Source organism: Colobus angolensis, unplaced genomic scaffold (genome assembly GCF_000951035.1).
Source record: "Colobus angolensis palliatus isolate OR3802 unplaced genomic scaffold, Cang.pa_1.0 Scaffold535, whole genome shotgun sequence".
Lineage (NCBI taxonomy): Eukaryota > Metazoa > Chordata > Mammalia > Primates > Cercopithecidae > Colobus > Colobus angolensis.
The window spans coordinates 44,730-70,526 of NW_012118877.1; the positions used below are offsets into that span (position 1 = coordinate 44,730).

The 25,797-nt window shown below is 35.6% G+C and overlaps 1 protein-coding gene across 4 annotated transcripts; it reads right to left on the reverse strand.

Moving 5' to 3' along the window:
* On the reverse strand, positions 1 to 25,797 carry EBAG9 (estrogen receptor binding site associated, antigen, 9). 4 transcript variants are annotated; one of them, XM_011961079.1, is made up of 7 exons: positions 25,512 to 25,797; positions 14,099 to 14,196; positions 11,087 to 11,165; positions 10,162 to 10,320; positions 8,422 to 8,529; positions 4,528 to 4,619; positions 1 to 696 (listed from the first exon to the last, which is right to left on the reverse strand). In XM_011961079.1, the coding sequence occupies exons 1-7, from the start codon at positions 25,650 to 25,652 to the stop codon at positions 687 to 689; spliced, it is 687 nt and encodes a 228-aa protein (XP_011816469.1). In that variant the 5' UTR covers positions 25,653 to 25,797; the 3' UTR covers positions 1 to 686. The 4 variants fall into 4 exon arrangements, with proteins under 4 accessions (XP_011816469.1, XP_011816468.1, XP_011816470.1 ...); XM_011961078.1 differs by having other exon boundaries at positions 1 to 700; XM_011961080.1 differs by lacking the exon at positions 25,512 to 25,797 and adding an exon at positions 24,967 to 25,355 and having other exon boundaries at positions 1 to 700.

The window sequence follows — 25,797 nt, forward strand, 5'->3', positions numbered from 1 at the left end:
TTTATGATAAATAAAATTATTGCATTTAATGTCATTTTCATGAAATGAAAATCATCAAATTCCTTAATGTTGTATCAAATGTAAACAATACCAGTTCAAATTAGACAGAATGTATGTCAACACCAACTTTTGACAAAAATAAGAAAGCTAAAGCCCTACAATTCACCATGGAAACAAAAGAATATTAAAATTATTTATTTTATCATTATGTACATTGAAGGAAATCATAACAGACCTTTTCCACCATAAAATTATATACACCCATTTATTTAGCTAGACACACTAGCTTGAGAGGTACTGATATATTCCATTTGTGATACTTTCTGTACAACAAACAAATGTCTTTTATTTGGAGCACGCTGAAGAAAACATTGTCTCAAGTCTTTTTTGTTTTTTTGAGTCTCAATCACTAAGAGTTCAAGGTACTTTGGGAGAATCCTAGTGTCCTGGATGGCTTGATCAATGTATTAAAATCAAGCAGTGTGTATTCTTAAAATACTCTTAAATCCATACAAATGTTGCTAGAGTTGTGGAGCTGAGATTTCTCCTACTGGCATGATAAAATGTGAAGAACATGTGTTATGAAAGTTTCACACCAATTTTATTTTGTTCCTTCTTCATTAGCCGTTGTGCTTCCTTTTCCATTTTCTTCCTTTGTTGTTCGGCTGCTCTCTTTTCTCTGTCTGCTAGCTTCTGCTGTCTGAAAAGAAATATACTTATATGTTTACTTTTAGAAAATACTACACAGGTAAAATGGCAAATAAATTCTAGAAACAAATAGCAGTGCCTTTTTATCACCACCAAATAAAATGTTGAAAGTCTTGAAATCTTCTAACTTGAAAATTCCTAATATTTTCAAAAACAGGATTTCTCTTAGTCCTTAGAACATGACTTGTGAAGTAGAAGAAATATTATCTCTATTTGACAAATAAGTAAAATGAGGCATAAAGGCTACGTGACTGGCCCGAAGTCATAGGATTAAGTACAGGGGTAAGAACCCACATCTTCTGACACTTCTTATTCAGATTATCTCCATTTCGTAAAACAGTACTTCCATTGAACCACATCTTTTTCTGGGGATACCATTCAGAAAAGCTTGATATTGAGCTTGATAATCTCCTGTTAATATAGTAGTTATAAACAGCCAGTTTTTAAAGAGAATGATGAACACAGCTGAACAGAACACATGCTCCAAAAAGAAAGTGGAAACTTAAGATACCCCTTCCACCTAGAATCTAGAAATAAATTTCAAGATTAACATTGACTAACTCTACCAAAGAGAAGAGTGGTGGGTATTTAATCAAATACTGCATGTTCTCACTTATAAGTGGGCACTAAATTATGAGAACACATGAACGTATAGAGAACAATGCATACTGGGACCTACCAGAAGGGAGGAGGTTAGACAGAGGGAGAGGATCAGGAAAAATAATGGATATTAGGTTTAATACCTGGCTGATGAAATAATCTGTATGACAAACCCCCTTGACACGTTTACCTATGTAACAAACCTGCACATCCTGCACATGTACCCCTGAACTTAAAAGTTTTTTTTCTTAAAAAAAAGAGAGGTAGGTATTTACTAATTATACTTTGTGAAACACATACCCCTTCCTTATTCTTTCCATAACTCCACTGACCCAGACTCACTCTCTCTGTCTTTATTGATTGGTTTATGTAGGGAGTGGAGGTAGGAGTGGGATGATGAAACAGGAGAGAGCAGAGTGAACATACGCTGGTCCTGGATCTGAAGGGTTAGGGTGTGAGAAAATCATTCAAGTATGCAGCGTTGAGGAAGGAAGCTACAGGTCACAATTGGGCATGGAATAGGCAACATTAGGTTATATGCAGAAAAATTCAAAGTGGATTATCTACGCCCTGGGGAGATCAATACTGACTACAGTGAGTGAAAAGTATGTACAGTTCTCAATCATAAACAGTAGTAGGCAGAGTTATGGATGACCAAAATTCAAGAAAGTAAAGAAACTATTTTTGGCAACATTTTGACTTTTGTTATCAATTTCTGAAGAACAGTTTTAAAAAATGTATTTTTCATCACTCTGCTCATGTTCAAGAAAAACTAATAATCTGAACTAAAAATATCAAACCAGAAGAAAAAAGGAAGGTAAGGAAAAAACTATAAAGGGCTGGCTAGTTATCTCACTATAAAAAAGTGAGATAACAAAGTTTTGACTTGGTTACTAGCTAAAATAATACAAGGGCTGAGCATCTCAAATACAAAAATCCAAAATCTGAAATGCTCCAAAATCTGAAATTTTTTGAGGGCCAACCTGATGCTCAAAGGAAATTGTCACTGGAGCATTTCAGATTTTAGATTTTCATATTTGAGATGATGAACCAGTAGTAGAACACAAATATTCTAAGGTCTCAAAAATTTCAAAATCTGAAATACTTCTGGTCCCAAGCATTTTGGAAAGGGATACCCAATCTGTATCAAAAACTAAAATGTAAAAGAGACAACGTAAGAGATAGCTGCAGACAATTCATTTTACCTATCCAGATTCATGCTGGGAATTATTAAAGTACCAGAATCATCATTCTTAGCAATACTGATCACAGTACTGGCAGTATTTCATAGTGGCAATAGGAAAAAAGCTCAGAGTTAGAAGATATGGAATGTGGATACACTTTTAAAATGCTCAGTGTCTTTCCAGGGGCAGTAACAACGTACGGACGCCTCCATTTCTCTTTGGCTCTCCCTATGTACTTGCAGCATGAAGCATGTCTATTACAGATTAACAATCTCACTCTCCCAAGCTGTCCTTAAAGGGTAAAACATTAAGTTTTTAAGTACATTTTTTTTATTTGTCTTGTTTTGTTAGGGGTTAAGAGGCTATAATGAAAAAGAAAAGGTTTTTGTACAATGTTAAGATACTTGTGAACTCATGGCATGAACTCTACAGTGAGATTACTGTATTTAAAAAGGACAGCCCCTTTCCTTTGTCTTTGCAGCTAATGGCACTAATAATTACTAGAATCCCCAAAATGTCTTAAAATACTCAGACATCTGCATTTATTATTTAATTTTTAAAATAACACTGAATTTTAAAGAGATGATTTGTCTTTTTTGATGATCCATGCAATATCCTAAGTGTTACAGTTCACAATTTAAAAAATATTCCCTTTATAAAAGATAAGCTATTCTGACTAAATAAGAACTAAATTTTAAAAACTCTCACAATTTTCCTGACTGAATTTTGAAATGTGACTTCCCCTAACCAGCAAAAACACAAACAAACAAAAAAAGACTTGATATATTTCAAAGGAAAAAAACCCAAAAACTTCAAAATTCCCAGTTATTTAGCTGCACCCTCTGCTGGTTGTTCAATGTAACTGTAATTTATTGACAAAGCCAAGAAAGGAAAATACAAAAATGAAATCAGTTTTTTTGTTGAGTCAGATAAAGAATAATTTGTTTGCTATTCCTATGGTAAAAACAATCTAAATTTTAAAATAAAAAAATTATATTGCTGTATCTTACTATACAATTTTAAAAATGTATAAATTATTTAGATGCATTTAAATATCTGATTTTTAAAAATCAGTAATCAGTCACTAGCTCTCCTTTAAGATAAATTTTCTCTTTACTCTTTGACCTAACGTAGCAGTACTAAGAAATATGTTTGCTGCTCAAACACAAAAAAGAACAACCAATAAAAATGAACTTTAGAACTTCCAGAATAGTATTTTTTGTAGAATGGGTAGTTCATCTAACACATAGGGCTTTCACGGACGTCATTTAAGATATATGTACAAACGTACAGTGTCACATAAGTTATCTTCATTCAAATAAGCAGTGCTGGGGCACTATGCTAGATCATGAGGAAATGGAAATAAAGTTGTAACTTCTTTTTTTTTTTTTTCTTTTTTTTTTTTTTGAGATGGAGTCTTGCTCTGTCGCCCAGACTGGAGTGCAGTGGCTGGATCTCAGCTCACTGCAAGCTCCGCCTCCCGGGTTCACGCCATTCTCCTGCCTCAGCCTCTGGAGTAGCTGGGACTACAGGCGCCCGCCACCACGCCCGGCTAGTTTTTTGTATTTTTTAGTAGAGACGGGGTTTCACCGTGTTAGCCAGGATGGTCTCGATCTCCTGACCTCATGATCCGCCCGTCTCGGCCTCCCAAAGTGCTGGGATTACAGGCTTGAGCAAGTTGTAACTTCTAATCTAGAGGAATATCAAGCTTGTAATATGATATGTATCATATGTATATAACCATAAATATATAAAACTTATGTACATGTATACATAACATTTCATTTGCCATTAATAAAGTTATTTTGTTCCTACAGTGCTTAAAATTATTGGTTCCCGTGAGGTTTTAATCATATAAAATAGTATCTGCAGTCTGAAATACAAAAAAGAAAAAAACAAAAAAACTCCATATTATCTAAGGCTCAAATGAAGAAAAATATAATATTTGGCAGAATAGGCTCCCTTGACTTGAAACACAAGAGGGAATAAATCTAGTTCTTCTACTCAGGTTGCAATATAAATGCCACTCAAATACCTCAGAACTTCTTCTGCTTGCCAGGCTGCATCTTCTTCTTCTTCCCATGCATTGGTATTTTCTTGCCAGGTATCTAAGTCACCTAATTCAGACTACAATGAAAAGTAAAACAAAATTAAGAGAGTAAAAGTCATCCTTTCTCCATATAGCCGTCAAAAAGAGTATCTTTTAACACATAACTTAGAACCTGTCATTCTGTTGTGTCTTTTCAGCTTTCTTACCCTGTCCTATACAAGGCACAAATGATTTTGCTTTTGGCTTGCCTAGAAATGATGTATGACTTTCGATGTTCAACAGTCCTAGGCAAGTCCAGCTTTCTTCTTTATTTTATGTTTTATGGGATACTCTCTTAAATTTTCTTCTTTGCTGTACTTTATTTTGAAATGAACAAGAACAGAACATTTCTTTGGTTTCTTTCTCTTCTCAGTAAGATGAGGGAGCTGGGCATAGAGTGACAAGAAATTGACTGATCCCAGACTGAATCAGAAATCCTTGACTGGACTAATCTGTGCTGAAAAGAACTGCAAGCTGAAATGTAAAAACTAGCACAGTCATCTTCATTTAAGCATATGTAACTTACCGGAGATTTTTTATTGGCACTTACTGTGTCAATCCTAGGCAAAAATGACAAATCATGCAAAATGTATCTTTATTGAAATACTTCTATGCCATGCTTCCTTTTCCCAGTCTTTCTTCCCTGGTATCATCTACTGGTCCCTACCTCTATTTCCCAAGGCAGACCTCCAAAAGTTCACTGTTTTCTTTCAATAACTAATGAAAATGGTCATGCTGGACTATTTAGGTAGGTTTGGAAGTGACTGTGTGTAAAATAACTGGTACCAATCTGTGAACAGATGTATTTAATATCATATTGTTTTAAATACTTACCCCTAAAAATGAAATAGAATGTTTTGAGCTTTCTTCTTCTGACAATATATGTAATACCATACTCTGTTAAAAATTATTAAAATATTTCTAATTGTTTAATATACATTTCTGAAAAGAGCACTTTTAAAGCTACTGAAAGTGCAAATGACAGCTTTGAAAAGTACCAAGCTATCCTCTTGACTGCAGCAGGTAGAAATCTTGCCTTTTCTTCTCCCCTACTTTGTTTTTTTTTAGGAATCAGCATTTCACTTTGCTGCCCAGGCTGGAGTGCATGGTGTGATCATGGCTCACGACAGCTTCAAACTCCCGGGCTCAAGGGATCCTCCCACCTCAGTTGCCCTAGTAGCTGGGACTGCAGACACATGCCAACACAGCTGGCTAATTGTTTTTCACTTTTTTTAGAAATGAGGTCTAGCTATGTTGCTCAGGTTGGTCTTGAACTCCTGACCTCAAGTGATCCTCCTGCCTCAACCTCCCAAATTGCTGGGATTACAAGTGTGAGCCACTGCACTCAGTTGCTTTCTTTTCTCTTTACTAATTTGACAAGATTTAAAATTGTATCTTGTTATTTTACTTTGTTTTGTTTGAGACAGGGTCTCACTCTGTCACCTAGGCTGGAGTGCAGTGGTGTGATCACAGCTCACTGCAGCCTCAACCTCTTGGGCTCAAGCAATCCTCTTACCCCAGCCCCTCCCAAGTAGCTGGGACTATAGGCGCGCACCACCACACCCAGCTAACTTTTTTAGTTTGGTAGATGGGGGATTTTGCCGTGTTGCCCAGGCTGGTCTTGAACTCCTGAGCTTATGTGACCTGCCCACCTTGGCCTCCCGAAGTGCTGAGATTACAGGCATGTACCACCTCACTGGGCCTACTTTGAGCACTAATAAGATCAAGCTTTCCTTCAAATTAGGTTATGTCTATTTCTTATTTGTAAACTTCCCATTCATATTATCTATTCTTCCACTAAAGTAAGTATTTGACTGTTAGAGTAAATAAAATATTTACATTTTTTTAAAAAGTGAAAGTATAGAGACCATTAAAAAGGGTGTATCTGATCCTTTAGTAGAGATGGCCTTAGTAAAAAGAAAAAGGGAGAAAACCATTGACAGATCTGTCTACATAAAAACTAAATACACCTGCCCAACAAAAATATCCAAACCAATTGAACTAAAAAAGTATAAAACATGACATTTATCTTTAGTATAAAAGAACTCTCACAACAATATGAATGATGAATTCTAGAAAAAAATAAAAAGTATAGTTTAAAAGAAGAATCTAATTTGTAGAATGAAGGGTAAGATATTTTTGGTATAGAAAACAAAGTCCAATAGGTTACCATCCTCTCCTACGCAATGCCCCTTTATTCTGTCTGCTTGGGAGGAAAATACGTGGAAACAGCAGTGGAGACATTCTCCATCTACCCTACTTACCCCTTCTCAACTCTGTAAGTAGTTGTGTATTTACAACTTTACAATGAGCTATGATAGTATTATAGTATCATATAGGTGGCAAATATTGCCAATTCAGCGGGTAGGATTAAAGCATTTCACCAATGTGGATCAAACATATATGAATAAAGTTTAATTTTGAGATCTATAAAATAAAAAATTAAACATTATAATGCTATGTTATTCAGCTAAGTATCTATGGTGTATGTTCACAGCATCATGTAACTGCAAAGGAATTATCAAAGTTTGTAATTACATTGATATGTGTGATCATTTATGTAATGTTATGTCTCCCCTACTAGAATGCATTTTTCTGAGGCAAAGACCCTTTAATGCCGCAGGGTCTGGCTTTAGTAAAAACAATGTTTTTACTCAATGAATTAAAAACATACATATACTTGGGTGACCTGGGGAGAGGGGCCTCAGAAGCAACTATGCAGTTTACACAAATAAATAAAATACATAGATTGACAGACAAATGTAGTTTAAAAACACGTCCACAACTTCTTAGACATTCCTTCCTTCAAGAGGTGGAGGCTTGCGTGTGGGCTGGATTTAGTGGTTTCTAATGAAATAACGTGGAAGTGACAGTGTATCACTTATAAAACCACATCACAAAAAGGCATTGTGGTGTCACCCTCACCCATGAGCAAGTGCTCTCACTCTCTTATCACTTACTGGGAAAATCAGCAGTTACGTCATAAAGAAATTCAAGCAGCTCCTTGGAGAGGTGCACAGCAAGGAACTGAGGCTTTGTGCAAACAAACAGCATTAATTTGTCAGGTGTAGAAGTGAGCTGTCTTTGAAATGAATCCTTCGACCACAGTCAAGCCTTCAGATGATTGAAGACCCAACCCAATGATTTGTCTGCAAACTCATGAGAAATTCTGAGTTAGAACCACCCAGTTTAGTCATCTGGATTCCCAATTCACAGAAACTGTGACATTAGTATTTGTTATTATTTCAAGTCACTGAACTGAATTTGGAGTTGTTACACAACAATAGATAATATAATCAATCAATCAAAGCATGCTTAAAGCTTAGGTAGGTAGGGGTCTGGACATCTGTGCTTTTAAAAAACTTCCAAAGCTGATTTTGATATGCTCCCAAGGTTGAGAACCTCAGCTGTCTACTTCTTTCAAAAATTTTTCCTTTAAAAAGTTTCATTTAAGTCAAACCATATAAAATTAAGTCATACTTTGAATGAAAATACACTCTGTGAAGAAAACAATTCACAACTCACTTTAAAATAATCTACCATTAGGGTTAATCTCTCATTTTAAGGGTAATCTCTCGGATGTTTATATTTTTAAATAACATTGTGTCTCTATCTTTCACGTGTACAATGAGACCTTGATCTTAGTATCTAATGTAATTTACAATCTCATAAAAGGTTAGGATTGGTAAAACTCCAGATTAACCTCTCTCGAACTGCTAAACCTGTTTCAAAGTTACAAAAACATAAATACTATGTTAAACTCATTTAGATTTTATTCCTCTGCTTTAAAGAAAACAGAAATAAAATGAAACCTTGCCCTAGAACCATTAACATACTTACAGACTGATGAATAAAAGGCAGATCTTGTGTAGCTGCTAATCTACTAGAAAAACCTGTGCTCCCATCTGGGATGCCAAAATTCAATGGTTCTCTCTTCTTAATAACAATCTGAAAGATTAATTGAAAAAGAATTACAGGGATATTTTACAAATCACTACATAAGAACAGACAATCAAAACAGTTTGTAATTACTTAAAATATTTCTTTTTAAAATTTACAACGTAAAAACTAAAAAAAGTCTGTAAGTACCAATTTCCCAGGCAATTGTTGTACAAATCAGTTACATGCTAAGAAAAATTGTATTTCACTTTTAAAAATTAATACAGTCTCATTTTCTTTCTTCCTCTCCTACTTTCCCCAGACCCCAAAATATAATCAATCACTTTTAGTTACTGTATTAAATAAGAACAGGTATCATATCCTGCCAATAGTATAAACAACTCTCCCAGCATGTGAGATACCTATGAATACATTAACTCATTCAGGCCAGTAGCATCAAAATACACTTATATGATATGTTGGTAGCCTTATTCAAAGCATTTCCACTCTAATTAATTTATATACAGTGTAATATACTAGCTTCCTATGGAGAGCAGCAGTATACTTCCACAATACAAGGTATTCATCTACTAAGAAACTCACTTAAAGAATCCTTAAAAAATACACAATTTAATGTGTTTTAGCATTGAGAAATTTGGACAACTCGACAAAAAAGAATGTAAATGTTATCAACCTAGACAATGTAAATGTAAATGTATAGCTGAAATCAGCTGAGAGAAAGGTGAGGAACAACTGCATTATAAATTGTGAAATAATGTCCTAATTTTTATAAAGTGTGTGTGTGTAAATATATATATATATATATATATGATAATATTTTCTATGTTTGAACAGGAAAGCGAGCTTTAAGTGTGTTTTTCTGATACAGCAGAGTGACTAGTGAGGTAGACTGGAATAAAGGAGAGGGAAATAAATAAATCTTCATTTACCATAATATGAATGTAGTGGACAATGTCTGTTACTGGTAAACAAGAAATGGAAATATAATCATATTATAGATAGATATGGTGACAAACACTTGAAGAAATCCAAACAGAAAATTATTGAGTGGCTGCTTCTTGGAAGTAGAACTGGCTAAGAAGAGTGATAGGTCAGAAGTCTAACTTTTCATTATAAGTTCTTCTACATTTTTTGATTTGAAAAAAGTACATGTAGTATTTTGATAAATGAAAAGGAAAATACTCAAGCATTCTGCTTTTTCCAGTAATTCCCTGAATCTCTAAATGATCCTCCATATTCAATTCAAAAGAGATTAAATAATGTATAGATGACTAATACAAACTCACAATTATTTTTAAGTTCTTAGAGTCCTGCATCAGTTTTATAATGGTTACAAACAATAAAATCCACTTATCAGTTTGTAGATATTACTAAAGTATGAACTTATTAGAACTCTTATCCAATTCACCTTAGTCTCCATGGCAGAGATTGGAGTCTAGAATCTGACATATAGCAGGATTTCGATACATGTATAAATATAATTTTAAAAGACTTGGGGTACAACTTACTAGAACTATGTCCAGGTCATTTGAACATATAAAATTCTTACTTAACATGACAGAAAACAAACAATAGATACTTAGGAATAGGCTTTCTAATAAATGTGAATTGTATAATCTAATTTTAACTATAGGAATCTAAAAAGTAGTTTAATCTCCAAAAGCATAAATCTTAACATACTTTCTGAGTTTTCCTAATAGTTGGTGTCATGTCCTTAAAATAGTCAGGTTCCAGTTGTTCCAAAGAATTTTGTTGTGTTGCCACACTCCCATTCCCTCCTTCGATCTTTACACTGGTGGGTGCATCTTCATCCCAGGAAGTCCACTCTTCAACATCTGTCTATATTTAATTTATCAACAGTATCAGCCACAAAGGGGCAACTTAATGAACATTTCATTGATGATTTATTAGAAAAATGGGCTTTACAAAAACACTGGTTTTCACACTTCTTTGACCCACAGGAAAATATACATTTTATATTGCAGATCAAAACTTGATCAAAAGTTGAAAAAATACAAGACATTCTGATATATTATGTTCTATTTTATTCTATTATGTCCATTAAAAAACAAAAAACAAAGTAAAACAAAAGCAAATCCTCTGAAAACTGAACTGACATTAAAACTATAACCCATAGAAGGACTGGACATTTTCACCTAAGCCTAACCAGATTGATCATCTGATAAAAAATACCAAGCTTCTCCACATGATTTAAATAAGACAAAGTCTCAAAGCATAGTATTCAAAATGTTCATGAAACAACCCAGAATTATTCAGCACATAAAAATCAATAAATCTTAATTTGCAAGGTAAGTTAATCAACAGATACCAACACCAAAATGATATGTTGGAATTTTCTAAGGCTTTACAATAGCTATTATAAAAATGCTCCAACAAGCAATAGCAAACACTTGAAACCAATGAAAACAAAATAGAAAATGTCAACAAAGAAACAAGATAAAATGAAGAACCAAATAGAATTTTCAGACCAGATAAATTTAACAACACAACAAAAATCAAAGTAATTTCTAGTAATACATTGTTCTAGGACACTTACTCAATTTTTCAAAAACAAAACAAAACGAAAGAACAAAGAAAAACCTACCTGCTTAGGAACTGATGAATAATCAACTGTAGTTGGCAAAGTTATTTGATCTCCACTTAATTTCCGTCCTCTGCCAGATCTGAAACAAAAATGAAATAATTTATTTCAAGAACTACCAAAACAAGCAAAGTAAAAGCACTATGTATCTGGTAATTTAAGGCTTATAAAACAAGATCTTTCTCAATTTTATGATTATTGATTTTAATAATTAACACTCATTAATTTACGGTAAAAAAGTCATAAATCAGACATCTTGTGAATGTTTTTTAAATCTTGGACAGAAACAGAACAACGCAACTGCTTTTTGGCTTAAGGCTTCAAATTATAAACAAACTCAAGAGGAATATAAAGTCAAAAACAAAAATGCAAGACGGTTTCAGAGCACGCTCCTTGGAGTGCTATGGGTTCTGTGGGTGAAGTTCTGGGCCACCTTTACTGTTTTAAACAGGGTGGCTTGGCTTTTCTGTTTTATACATGGGGTTTATTGACAAGATTAACTATTAAGAAGTTTGAAAATCACTGGTTTGAACCAAACGGTAATTTAGTTTTAAGGATTAGTAGAAGTACCACATTAAACAGGACGTACTATAACTCAGTTGTTAAGAACATGGTCTGTGGGATCTGTAAACCACAGTTTTCAATGTTACTTCTATTATGTCTAGTTAGAATTATCTACTTCTCAGCCTCAACAGCCTCATCTATAAAATGCAGGTATTCAAACCCACTTTTGCAGGGTTGTTTGAATTTAATTAACTGACATATTTAAAACCCCTAGACAGTGTGTGCCTGCTACATCGCAAAACATACAAAAAATGGCAGGTAACAGAGATGATGAGTCATTTACTTCACTTCAAATAATCTATAAAGCATCAATAAGAACTAATTGATAAAGTCAGCTATTTTTATTACAGATTCAAAGCTATATTTGTTTAAGGCTGAATAGAAAAGTAATATAAGAAAGTAATATGAAATTTATGACATAAGCCTGTTTTTCCTTTCAGTAGAGATGGGGGTTCTGCTGTGTTGCCCAGGCTGGTCTTGAACTCCTGGCCTCAAGCTATCCTCCCACCTCGGCCTCCCAAGGCACTGGGATTACAGACATGAGCTACCATGCCTGGCCAAGCCTGGTATTTTAAAATACATGGTCTAAGGTTCCTTCAGACACCAAAGAGAAACTTATCCTAACATATGGTCAGTTTTCTTTAAAATTGAACATACAATCAATTCTAAATATGTACACATTTACAATAGGAATGTCCTTAATATTTTTACATCAAGAAAATGTCTTATCCTAAAAGTAATCTATTTAATGAAAATTTTAAAAAATAGTAGTGCAAAAAGAAAACATCTATATTTCATCACCACTGTTGACACAATGCTTCTTATTTTAACTTCCTGTCTTCTGGCAATTAATACCCATTTTTAATATTGCTTTACCTGGTGAATTTCTGGCCATTCTCTTCCTCATTCTCTGGTCATTTAAACACTTAGGTCACTCCTTTTTCTACTTCCCAAATCCTATCCTCTTGGGTGATTTCAAGTCAACCACCTAAATTTTCCATTTCTTTCTTGACTTCTGCTCGAGTGATCATCTCTGGATGATCATTTCACCCACTTGGTCTCTTGCAATACCCTGGACTTTTTTTTTTTTTTTTTAATCTCAGACCACTCTACTTGTAGCAATAAATTCAACGGCACTTAAGTCTCAGAGTTTTAGCAGCTATCAAATGGTCATTTAGCCAGAGACTGCAGTTCCTATCCTTCCTTGCAGCTAGGGGGCCATATGACTAAGCTCTGGAAAGCAGGCAGTGCAAAAATTGTTGTGTGCAACCTTTAAATCATGTCTCTCTCTCTATATATATATAAAGAGCTGATTGCTATCCATTTCCTCTTTTACTATACCCTCCTCTTAGTGTGTATGTAACTTTTTCACAGTACCCTTAGGCCACAGAAACACCTAACAATTCCACCGAATAAGGTAGTTACACCCAAAAATCTTAAGTATGTCCTAACTGCTTAGTAGCCATTGTAAAAAATACACATTTAAAGAGAACGTAATATTTCTACTTTATTCTTAAATAACCACAATCACTGTACTTATTAATGAAATATGTGTGCCTGTTGAACACTCCACAGCTTCTTATGCCTTAGAATAAGACTGGAGACCATCATTCTTGTTTTCAGTTCTACATTAATTTTGGTGCAGTACTTGCTTTTATTTCAACCTAAAATCCTGGCTTTGCAACGAGATGTCACCAAAAATATAAGTAAACAAAAACTATCTCAAACATTAAAGAATACCATCATAAAAAAATACTGCAGGATTTAATGTTTCAAATGTGAACTACTTTGAGTTGAGGTATTCAATAGATGCTATCACTATGTTTCACTGGAAAATTTAAAATATTCTATGACATCCCTGTGAATTTCATGTACAGCCCTGAGGTGCCTCAGCACACATTTTAGAAATCATAGCTCTTGGGTATGATCCTGTGACAAAACAGAAAGAACTGAAGTCTACAGCTGATGTCCTAAAGCAAATGACTTACCTGCCCTTGACTAGCATATTCTGGAATGTTACTTAAACAGACAAAATAATTTTTTTTTAATATAAAAACAACACTACTGTAGTAAAGGCAGAAATACCTATTCCGAATTTCACCTAACGACTTCCTATAATTTCACCTAACGACATTCCTATAATGAAACAAATACATCAAAGTTCTGTGATGATTATAACAACGAAAGTTGGTCTGTCTATTCCCAAATAGTATTAAGCATATTATTTTAGTGGAAAGTGTAAGAATTTGAATGAACAAAAACAACTGAACCTCTATATTCTAGATCTGAAGTAGAGAAAAAGTATTTAAAAATGACTAGGAATTAATGAATAAATACTACAATCAAGATATTCAACTTAAATATAACCTGTCCCGTCCACAAAATGTTAAGTTTTGAAGGTATCCAAAACCAGCGAGGAGATACACAGGTCAGTTTGAACATAAAACTTACCTGCATATTAATCTCTTTAGGAATGAGAATACTGTTGCTAGGCAGGTACAAAATTTAAATAACCGAAACTGGGTGATGGCCATGGTGGGAATCAAAACCTGTGGAAGAGGCACAAAACAAAAAATGCAGTAAATTGATTTCAAAAGTCATACTCCTGTCCTGAAGAGACCTATTATGCACTAAGAAAAATCTAAGATAGTTTTTACTTTTCTCTAGAAACTATAACACAGTAAATTTTAAAATTATAATTTAAATCATATTAACAATTCAAAAACCAGATTTTTGAGTTTTCAGTGGTGGTAAGGATAAAATCCTTCATTTTGAGTTTTCGAAAATAATTTTACCTAAATCTATTAATACAAAAATTTACAATTCAAAAAATCAAAAGTATAAAATAGTATACATTAAATCTCTGTGTACCTTTTGAAGTTTGAACCACCTGAACACAATACTATTTAAAATATTTTTAATATTTTTAACTTGCAGATGAATATGTTTCCTTATATCCATTTTATAGATGAGGAAATTGAATTAAGAGAGGTCACATAACTTGATCAAAGTCACATAGCTAGTAAGTTGAAAGTTACCATGGAGCTCATTTAGTCCAGTGGTTCACAAATCTGGGAATCTATTAAAGAAATGCCAATACCTAGGACTACCTCTAGTAAGTCCATTAAATCATATATTCTGAGGTGTAAGGGCTGGTCACAACCAATAAGACAAGAAGGGAGATTAAAAACCACTCAATTGAAAAGGCAGCAGGAAACAAAGAAAAGAGAACAAATAACATATGGGACAAGTCAAAAACAAGTATGATGACAGACGTAAATCTAACCATATCAATAATCTCATTAAATGCAAATTGTGTAGCATTTCAATTGAAAGGCAGAGATTGTTAGATTGGATAAGAAAGGAAGACTGCGCCCCTCCATGCTGCCAATGAGAAACGCATTTTAAATAAAAAGACACAAATAGGTTAAAAGTAAAAGGATAGGAGAAAATATACTATGCTAGCACTAATCAAAAGAAAGTTGAAGCAACTATTTCAGTGCTAGACAGACTATAGCAAAAATAACATTACCAGATATAAGAGTGGTCATTTCACAGTGATAAAGGGGTCAATTAATAAAAAGTACATAACAATCTAAAACATGTGTCCTTAATAATAGAATTTTGCCAATATCATAAACAAGACAGATGACATGATTAGATTCTGCAGATATTAAAAGGATACTGAAGAACTATTACGTTTACCTTTGTTCCTGTATTTACTTGACAACTGAGATGAAACGGACAACTTCTCTGAAAGACACAAATTACTAAAGCATAAGAACAACCTGAAAATCTGTATATCTATTAAAGAAATTAAATTTGTAGTTATAAAAATTTCCCAGGCACAGATGGCTTCACTGGTAAATTCTACAAAACATTTAGGAAGGAATAATATCCATTCTATACAAACTGCCAAAAAACTGAAGAAGGAATATTTCCCCAACTCATTATTTGAGGCCAGTATTACACTGATACTAATCCAAAGATATTATCAGAAAAGAAAACTATTAATATTCTATTAATCTAGACACAAATCTCCTTAGCCAAATATTAGTAAATTAAATCCAACAATATATAAATGGATACAACAGCGTGAAAAATTGGTGCTTAGTTTGGAAATGCTGGATTGGTTTAACATTTAAAAATCAAATGTCATTCACTGTATTAGCAAACTAAAAATGAACAACCATATAAACATCCCAATAGAGACAGAAAAAGCCTTTGACAAAACTCAACATCCATTCCTGTTTAAAAAAAAAAAAAATTGCTGCAAAGTATAAGGAAACTTTCTCAACTTGATCAAGAGCGTCTATGAAAAAACTACAGTAATATAAGACTTAACGGTAAAAAAAATTCAATAGTTTCTCCCTACGATCATGAACAACACAAGCATGTCTGCTTTTTCTACTTTTAGTCAACATCATAGTGGAAGTTCTGGCCAATGCAATCCAGCAAAAAAAAAGAAAAAAATAGAAAAGAAATAAAAGGCATCCAGAATGGAAAGGAAGAAATAAAAGTGTGCTACTCTACGTGGAAAATTAAACGGGATCTACAATTAATTGTATTTCTATACATTAACAACAATTAGTAAGAAATTGAAATGTTAAAAAAAATTTACATAGGCATAAAAATATGATATTTGAGGACAAATCTAATTAAGGACTTGATTACTGAAAACTATCAAATATTGCTGAGACATTTAAAAGGCCTATATTAATTTAAAAAGACTTTTATTAAGATATCAACATTTCCCAAAATGAGTTATAGATTCCATGCAATCTCAACCAAAATCTCGGCAGGTTTTTTCTGTAAAACTTGACAAGCTAATTTCTAAAATCCATATGGAAATGTAAAGAACGTATATAATAGCCAAAACAACACTGAAAAAGAACAAGGTAAAACTGCTAGCACTATCTGGTTTCAAGACTCATTATAAAGCTTCAGTAATAAAAAATGTACAGTATTAGAATCAAAATACATGAATAGATCAATGGAAACTACAGGAACAGACCCACATACATACAAACAACTGAAATTTGATAGAGATGCAAAGGTTAATTCAGAGAGAAAAGAACAGCTATTAAGAAAAAAAAAAAGTACTGGTTAAACTGGATATCCACATGGAAAAAATCAAAACAAAAACCTTCAATATATATCTGGCACCAGTTACAATTAAAAATAGATCATAGACCTAAATGTAGTCTGAAATTACAAAATTTGCAAGAAAAACAACAAAAAAAAACTTGGTGACCCTGGGTCAGGCAAAGATTTTTAGGTAGTACAACAAAAGCACAATCCATAAAATAAAAGATTGGCAAATGGGACTTTATCAAAATTAAAAACTACAAGTCAAAACCACTATTAATGGAACAAAAAGACAAGTCACAGACTGAGAGAAAAATCCTTGCAAAGCATATGTCTGATAACGGACTTAAACCCAGAATATCTAAGAACCTCTCAAAATTCAAAAATAATTTTAAAAAAACTCAACGTAAAAATGAGCAAAAGGTCTAACTACACGTTTCATCAAAAAATATATACCTGGCTGGGCGCCGTGGCTACACCTGTAATCCCAGCACTTTGGGAGGCCAAAGCGGGAGGATCACAAGGTCAGGAGAACAAGAACATCCTGGCGAACACAGTGAAACCCCGTCTCTACTAAAAACACAAAAAATTAGCCAGGTATGGTGGTGGGCACCTGTAGTCCAAGCTACTCTGGAGACTGAGGCAGCAGAATGGCATGAGCCCAGGAGGCGGAACTTGAATTGAGCGGAGATTGCGCCACTGCTCCAGCCTGGGCGACAGACCGAGCTCCGTCTCAAAAAAAAAAAAAAAAAAAAAAAAAGAATATATACAATGGTAAATAAGTACATTAAATGATGGTCAGCATCTTTAATCATTAGAAAAATGAAAATTAAAGCCACAGTGAGAAATTATTACGTATCTACTGGGATGATTCAAACTAAAAATAATGACCATAGCAAGTACTGGCAAGGATTTGGAACAACTGGCACTCTCTTTTTTTTTTTTTTTTTCTTGTTTTTTTTTTTTTTTCTTTTTTCTTTAAAGAGAGAAAGAAATGGACAGAATGAGATAGACAGAGAGAGATGGAGACAGAGACAGACAATCAGAGGGAGACATAGAAAGAGAGACAAGCAGACAGAGAAAGGGGGGAGACGGAGACAGACATAGAAAGAGATGGAGACACAGAAAGAGATGGAAACAGAAGGACAGAGAGAGGGAGAGAGACAGAAAGAGATAGGAAGAAATGCATAGAATGAGATAGACAAGGAGAGAGGGAGACAGAGAGCGACAGTCAGAGAGAGATAGAGAGACAAGCAGACAGAGAGGGGTGACACAGACAGGCATAGAAAGAGATCAACAACTGGCACTCTCATACTTTGGTAGTGGGAAAGTAAAATGTACAACCACTTTGAAAAAGAGTTTGGCAGTTTCTTACAAAGTTTCACAGACATCTACCATATGACCCAGCCATTCTACTCCTGGTAATTTACCCAAGATAAAGAAAAGCATATAGCCACATAAAGACTTATATTTGAAGGGTGAGGCAGGAGAATAGCTTGAATGTGGGACGCGGAAGTTGCAGTGAGCCAAGATTGAGCCACTGCACTTCAGCCTGGTGACAGAGCAGGACTCCATCTCCAAAAAAAAAAAACTGAAATAAATAAATAAAGACTTATATTTGAATAGCAGCTTTTTTACTTAACAGCTCCAAACTGGAAACAACACAAATGTATATTAACAGGTGAGTGGATAAACAAATTGTAGTATATAAATACAACAGACTACTACTCAGCAATAAACAGAAATGAACTATTGTTACAAGTAATAGCATGACTATATCTCAGAATAATTTTACTGAATGAAGAGTCAGACCACCAAAAAAGTATACAACTGTATGATTCCATACACAGCATTTTTTAAGCTCTAGAACAGGGGTGTTCATCTTTTGGCTTCCCTGGGCCACACTGGAAGAAGAATTGTCCTGGGCCACACACAAAATATACTAACACTAACCAGAACTGATAAGCCTTAAAAAAATTGCAAAAAAAAGCTCATAATGTTTTAAGAAAGTTTACTAATTTGCATTGGGCTGCATTCAAAGCCATCCTGGGCTGCATGAGGCCCACAGGCAGCAGATTGGACAAGCTTGTTCGAGAAATTATAAACAAATATAGAGTGACAGAAAATATTAGCAGTGCCTTGTAATGGGGCAGGGAGGAGTGGGAAGGAAGGATCACTGAGGGACATGAGGAAACTTTTGCAGGCAATGGATATACTTACTGCTTCAATTGTGGTGGTTTCATAGGTGAGTATATATATATTCATCAAAACTAATCAAATTGTATACTTTAATTATATACAGATTATTGTATTTCAATTAGAGCTCAAAAGAGCTGTTAAAACAATCTACACCAAGACATTTTTGAACAATATTATGTCACTTAAATTAGAACACTGTTCATATTCTGATTAGAATATTATTTTTAAAAGTCATCAACACCATAATTATCTTGTATCAATTATTTGTTACTTTCTAGAAAGCCAACTTCCATTAGGAAACTAGGACAATTAGTGAAAAGAAACATTATGTCAAAACTTCTCTAAAAACAGAAATCTGATTTCACAATACCGTTGCAATATACTGTAATAGCTTACTTTATATTTCATGAAAAGCATTCTTCTCAGTGATTAACATGTAGTAACTCATTTAATGCTCACAACAACCATGGGAAGGACTTGAAGCAAGTACTATTTTGTCCCTACTTCAGATAAGAAAACTAAGGCACAGAGGGGTTAAGCAAGCTGCCAAAGACACAGAACTGATAAGTTATAGAACTGAAATTTGAACCCAAAGAGTCTGGTTGCAATGTTTCAGTCCTTAAAGATTACACTCATACTGCCTCCCTATGATTAAATAACAAGATATACATCTTTATGAAAGAGATGATACAGGAATTGAAAACTACAGCCACAGCAATGATAGGAATAAAGATTCTAAAAATGGCAAAACTATGCCAGGTGCGGTGGCTCACGTCTGTAGTCCCAGTGCTTTGGAAGGCTGAGGCGGGCAGATCAAGAGGTCAGGAGATCAAGACCAGCCTGGCCAATATGGTGAAATCCCGTCTCTACTAATAATACAAAAATTAGCCAGGTATGGTGGCACATGCCTGTAGTCCCAGCTACTCAGGAGGCTGAGGCAGGAGAATCGCTTGAACCTGAGAGGTGAAGGTTGTGGTGAGCCGAGATCATACCACTGCACTCCAGCCTAGGCAACAAAGTGAGACTATTTCAAAAAAAAAAAAAGGTAAAACTGGCATTATTTTGGTAGCCTTTTTTTTGGGTGGGGGGGGGAGACACAGTCTTGCTCTGCCGCCCGGGTTGGAGTGCCATGCCGTGGTGCAATCTCAGCTCACTGCAACATCTGCTTCCCGGGTTCAAGCAATTCTCCTGTCTCAGCCTCCCAAGTAGCTGGGGCCACAGGTGCCTGCCATCACACCAGGGTAATTTTTGTATTTTTAGTAGAGACGGGGTTTCACCATGTTGGCCAGGCTAATCTCGAACTCTTGACCTCAAGTGATCCACCCCCTCGGCCTCCCAAAGTGCTGGAATTACAGGTGTGGGCCACCACGCCCGGCCTGTATCCTTTTTAAACATGGTTTTTAATTTCCAAATTTTTCTTATACATTTTAGTCACCTATACTACATATGTATTGCATATTATGTATTTATATATATACATATATCTATATATGTGTATATATGTATATGTATCTACAGATACGTATCTATATGTGTATATATACACACACATATATACTATGTATACATATATATACTATATATCATATACATTGCGTATATATGTATTTACCCTAATAATCACTATTTAATTTTTAAAATTTCTTAAGATGAGTTTTGGCACAAGTTAAAGTTGAATACTTAAGTAACTATGACAATGTCCCGACTAAGAGCCTCAAAATACATACAAAAGAGGGAAAAAAAAATCTGTTAATCCATGAGAGACAGTCATTTTTCCAATGTTGAGAGGTAGAATAGACCACATGTTAAATCAAGTCACTAGAAATACACAGGCAAACATACATATGTGCGTGCATATGTGCACACACTTACAGGAATGACGTTACTGATAATGGAATCTCATGTGTTAGCTTTTCCTTGCCTTTTCTTTGTCAAAGGAGGAGAATTACTAAGTATTTAGAATCATGATTCCTGTCATTAGAACAGCTGGAGAATATGTCATCCAGCTTCTTAAATTTTCTAAATGAGGAAACTAAGATACACTGAAGTTAACAGTTCTGCTCAAGGTGAAACAACCAGCTAATAACAAAATCACAACTAAAACAGACTGGTCTCTCAATCCAATAGTAACACCTTTAGAAACAATCACAACACTTGATTAATACAATTATTTAGAGTGCTGGTTTCTTAAAATAAACAGAAAAAACATACAATAATGTGATTTTTTTTCCAAAATAAAAAAGCATAAGCAGTATATTTGGACTTCAGTTCTACACATACTTACTTAAAAGGGGATAAAACCTAACTTCAGTAATAATTATCATGTGACCACATTAAAGGGACAGCTATATACTCCTTTTAAAAACTGAAATACTGATTAGTTTTTAAATACCTTACATGAACAAAAGATAAGCAATAACATTTAGAAACATAAGGAGTAAAATCATCCTGGATAAATATACCATCCCTGTACTATAACACACTTTTTTTGTTCGTTTGTTTTTGAGATAGAGTCTTGCTATGTCTCCCAGGCTGGAGTGTGGCAGTATGATCTTGGCTCATTGCAACCTCTGTCTCCTCTCGAGCCTCAGTCACCCCCAAATCTGGGACTACTGGCACATGCCACCACACCCGCTAATTTTTCTGTTTTTTAGTAGAGATGGGGTTTCGCTGTGTTGGCTAGGCTGGTCTCGAACTCTTGGCCTCAAATGATCTGCCTGCCTCAGCCTTCCAAAGTGCTGGGATTACAGGTGTAAGCTACCGTGCCTAGCCCATGCTTTTTAAAAATGCATTTCATGGGCATTCAAGACTCCTAAAGTCTTGAAAAAAGCATGTAATGCAGTTTTTTACCTAATAAAACATTACATTGAATGGGTTAAAAATTATATAGTAAAAAAATAGTGGTTATCTCTGATAGGGCATACTGAAGCATTAGAGAGCTAAGATCTAGTATCTCAATCTGAGTAGTAATATCACATCCTTGACTGTATGTGCTCTTTGTGTGCTACACCTCAATACAAAAGTTCCAAACAAACACATAAAAAATAAGAAAACAAAATCAGAAAGCCAGAAAAACATACTTAACTCGCATAGTATCTGATTTTGATTGCTCTGTAGAGTCATCACTGCCAGTTCCTTCTAAGGAAAGGCAAAATATGCACTAGTCTTTTCTATTTCTAGGGTCAGAAGGGGCTTGTAGACAATTAAGGTACAAAGACAGGGCTCCAAAATGTTACCTTAGCAATGCTCATGTACTTTCATACATATGGAGGCTGTCTCTCCATATGAGCTGAACGATTTACTGAATGCCTAACCTGGAAGTGGCCTACTAATTGACAGGATGAAAAGACAGTGACTGTAAAAAAAAAAAAAAAAAGAACCAGAATATTAAAAAAATTTTACTCCAGTAATTTAAATACTTGTCAAAAACATCCCAACTGGTGGTTTACGCAGGTTCAAATCACGCAACAATGCTGACTCCTCCTTTCTCTCTCCTTATATCTAATTGCCAAAAAGACCCTATTCAATCTCCCAGTACTGCCCATATTCTTTCTTATTTCCACTGTAGTCTATCTAGCATAAGCCTTTATTACCTCTTGCTGGACTACTGTAAAGTCTTCTTAATTTTGGTATTTTATTCTTCCCGAGAAACAACATTTTTTATTTTGCATTATGTTTATTTCTATACCTTACTTTGCCCTGTACAACCCTTCTCTAGAGTATGTTATTCATTTGGTACCTTCAGTTACCATTTGCAAAGTTAATAGTTGAAAAAAGTTTGATTGCTTATTATGACAAGAAAGATCTGAAAAATTACGATGGTGAATGATCGCTTCATTTAAAGCTGATTTGTCAAGAAGAAAACTCTCAACCAAAAGAAAACTTTCTCAAATGAAAATTAGCCTAAATTTTCTGAAAAATTATAAGAAAAAAAAAAGCCAGAAAAGAGACTATAGAACGTGTGGTACTTGGCGGGGAAGGAAATAGAATCAAGGAGATACTTATCAGTATGTTGTGAAGAAAGAAGATGACATTTACCATTTGGGACTGTCAGTTTTAGGATATATATGAATAAAAGTTGAGAATAAATTTCATATAGAGCCCTGGTAACCACAGCCATCACCTTTCCAAATATTGTTAGTGTCATTGTTTAATAAATATTCGCCAACTTGAATGACTTCAATGCAAACTTGAGGTAAAATTTAAAGGTTGATTTTTTTTTTCCAATAAAAAATAGAAACTGGGTTTTTTAGTGATTACAGAATAGAATTCTCTCCCTAGCAATCAAGAATATCCTCACTCTGTGGAAAATTTTCTTTTGTGATTAAAGAGGAGAACCGATACTGTCTACTATGGACCAAGCACTATCGAAATGTTAACTCACTTGACTCAAAAAGCCATCTTATGAGATAGATATTACTGTCCTTGTTTCACAGAACTAAACACAGAGTTAGCACATCCACTGACTCCATTCAAACCTTGGTCTGTTTAATTCAAAAGTCAAGAACGTCTCATGAACAATGAGTATTCTTAATAATTCAGTGATATTATCACTTCCAAGATAAATTTTCCAACCAGTTGCACTAAAATAGGGAAAATGCGATCAAGTCACACTTTGATTTTCTCAGTTACACTGACTGGCAGGCAGGAACATCCTTTGAGACCTGTATTTACTTAATGTCCCGATTCATCTAAATGAATATATATTAGCACTTACTATGTTTCAGTCGCTACTTTGGATTTGGAGGCTGGGAAATACTACCAACTCCGCACAGGGAAACTCTGAGTTCACTCCCAATTGTCTTGAGCTTGCCCATAAACTTGTTCCTAAGGAATGCAAGAAACTAAGGAGGCAGGATGTCCATCAATCAGTCTTGCTTATTCTGGTATTTATAGGTTTGTCGAAGTCGGGCACATAGTAGGTACTCAAATATTTGCTGAACGGAAGGAAATTAACATTCCTTGAGCACTTCAACGTTCAAGACAACGTTCGATCACCTCACTGGAATCCTCAGGACAATCAAAAGAGGTAGGTTTTTCACTACTCCCGTTTAATAAATGAGGCTGACAGACTTAGATTCACTCATCCAGGATTTAAAGAGACTGATCCGAAAGCCCAAGGCTCTCCCCACATCATATCCTACTTAAGAAACCTTTTAATTGTGTGCACATTGCCTCAGTGCGATTTTTGAAATGCCCTCTAGATCATCAAATTGATAAGTATCATAGCCTACGTTACACTTTGGCTGCTTTAAAACACTTTCTAGAACGGAACAGTGTTAATCTAATCTTAACATTAAATTTCCTTAAAAATTACAAAGACAAAAATTTGAGGTATATCAGAATGAGATTCAAAACTATGAGGCAATGTATCCTCATTAAGGCTTTTTGAAGAAATGACATCTCTAGAAAATCAACAGGAATGAGAGCTCTGCCATGTTAACTGAAAAAATTTTTCCTACAATTAAAAAAAAAGAATGCTACATTAGAAACTGATAGATCAAATGTATCTTTTCTTGTTGAAATTCTCTGTAAACTGCTAGAGGTCCTTTCAAGTAGCCTCAGTATATCACAATTCATAAAACAAGCCAAAATCTATGTCGATACACACTAAACAAGTGCTGTATTTCTAAAACTCTATTTCCGAATCTTGTCATACCAAAATTTGAAAAACCATATGACCTAGTACAGTTCAGAATATCCTCAAACTATAAGTCTCTGAAGTGGGTTAGAAAATATCACAAAGCTCACAAAATAAAATTTACCTGAACTCACTTAAATTTGATAAATAAAGGTTTGAGCAGCGGCCCGTAAGAGAAGAGGAAACAGAAGCGGAGTGTGAGAGCTAAATCGAACATTCTGTGCCATGTCTGGCAACCGAGAGTCAGGCCCTCAAATATGTGACACCACTGGGGCGGTTCCGAAGGCGGAGTAAGGTCTCCTGAATAACTCAAAAGGAAAGCGTTTCATAACTTAAGTGGTTTCATTTCAGATTACCCACGTGAAATTGGCTGATGAAAAAAAAATCATACCCACTGCACAGATGAGAAAAAACAGGAACGTTTGCAGGTTATACAAGCCGACGCCTGGCGCCCGGCGTGACGTGAAACGCTCTAAGTTACTGCAGCTGGATACCAGGTGGACTGGGATTTAAATTGTGGAAAAATCGGCCTGGAGAGGTACAAGGCCTGTAGACGGAGGGCAGTAAGGTCACGGAAATTTTCCTGAGGAAGGCGGCTTTGGAGGCTGGGTGCTTTCCGGGCCGGTACCCCGCAGGCCAGTCTCCCACGCGTGAGCGGAGCATGGCGAATGCCGCACGCCTGGGTCCCGCTCCCAGTCGCAGTTTCTTCACCCCAGAGGTCACCCTGACCCGGAAACAGTACCCCAGAGCAGCGGTCAGGCGTCGGGGGAGGTCGGGTGGAAAGGCGAAGAGGAAGGTGGGAGGGCGGGAAGTGCGCAAAGAGGCGGAGGGCCCACGGCGAAGGGCAGACGATACCCCAGAGGCTAGCGCTGGGGTCGGGATGGGGGTTGGGAGACGAAAGCCCCTCCCAGGCACGCGCGAACCGCACACACTCACCTGCCCCTCCCCCTCCCCGCCCGCCCGGCGGAGGCTCCGAGCTGCCGCGGGCCGTGCGCGCGCACACAAGGCGCGCTCACGCGCGCTGCCTGTCTCTTCCTCGAGCTCGCGCTCCGCCCGTTCACTCCCAGCCCCGCTCATTCAAAGCCGGGCGCGCGCTTCCTAGCAGCCTGCGTTGCCTCCGCGCAGCCTCCATGGCCTCCTGCTCCTCGGGAAACCCGCCCCCAGCCCCTCCTCTAGCCCCACCCCCAGCCCTCCTTGAAGGCGGATCTCGGCTGTCTCCAGG

Coding starts and splice junctions, on each gene's coding strand:
- EBAG9 (XM_011961078.1), bottom strand. CDS start 25,652: ATGAGCGGGGCTGGGAGTGAACGGGCGGAGCGCGAGCTCGAGGAAGAG. Junction 8,530..10,161: donor CTATTAGGAAAACTCAGAAA/GTATGTTAAGAT, acceptor TTAATCTTTCAG/ATTGTTATTAAGAAGAGAGA. Junction 4,620..8,421: donor TGCCTTTTATTCATCAGTCT/GTAAGTATGTTA, acceptor TTTTCATTGTAG/TCTGAATTAGGTGACTTAGA.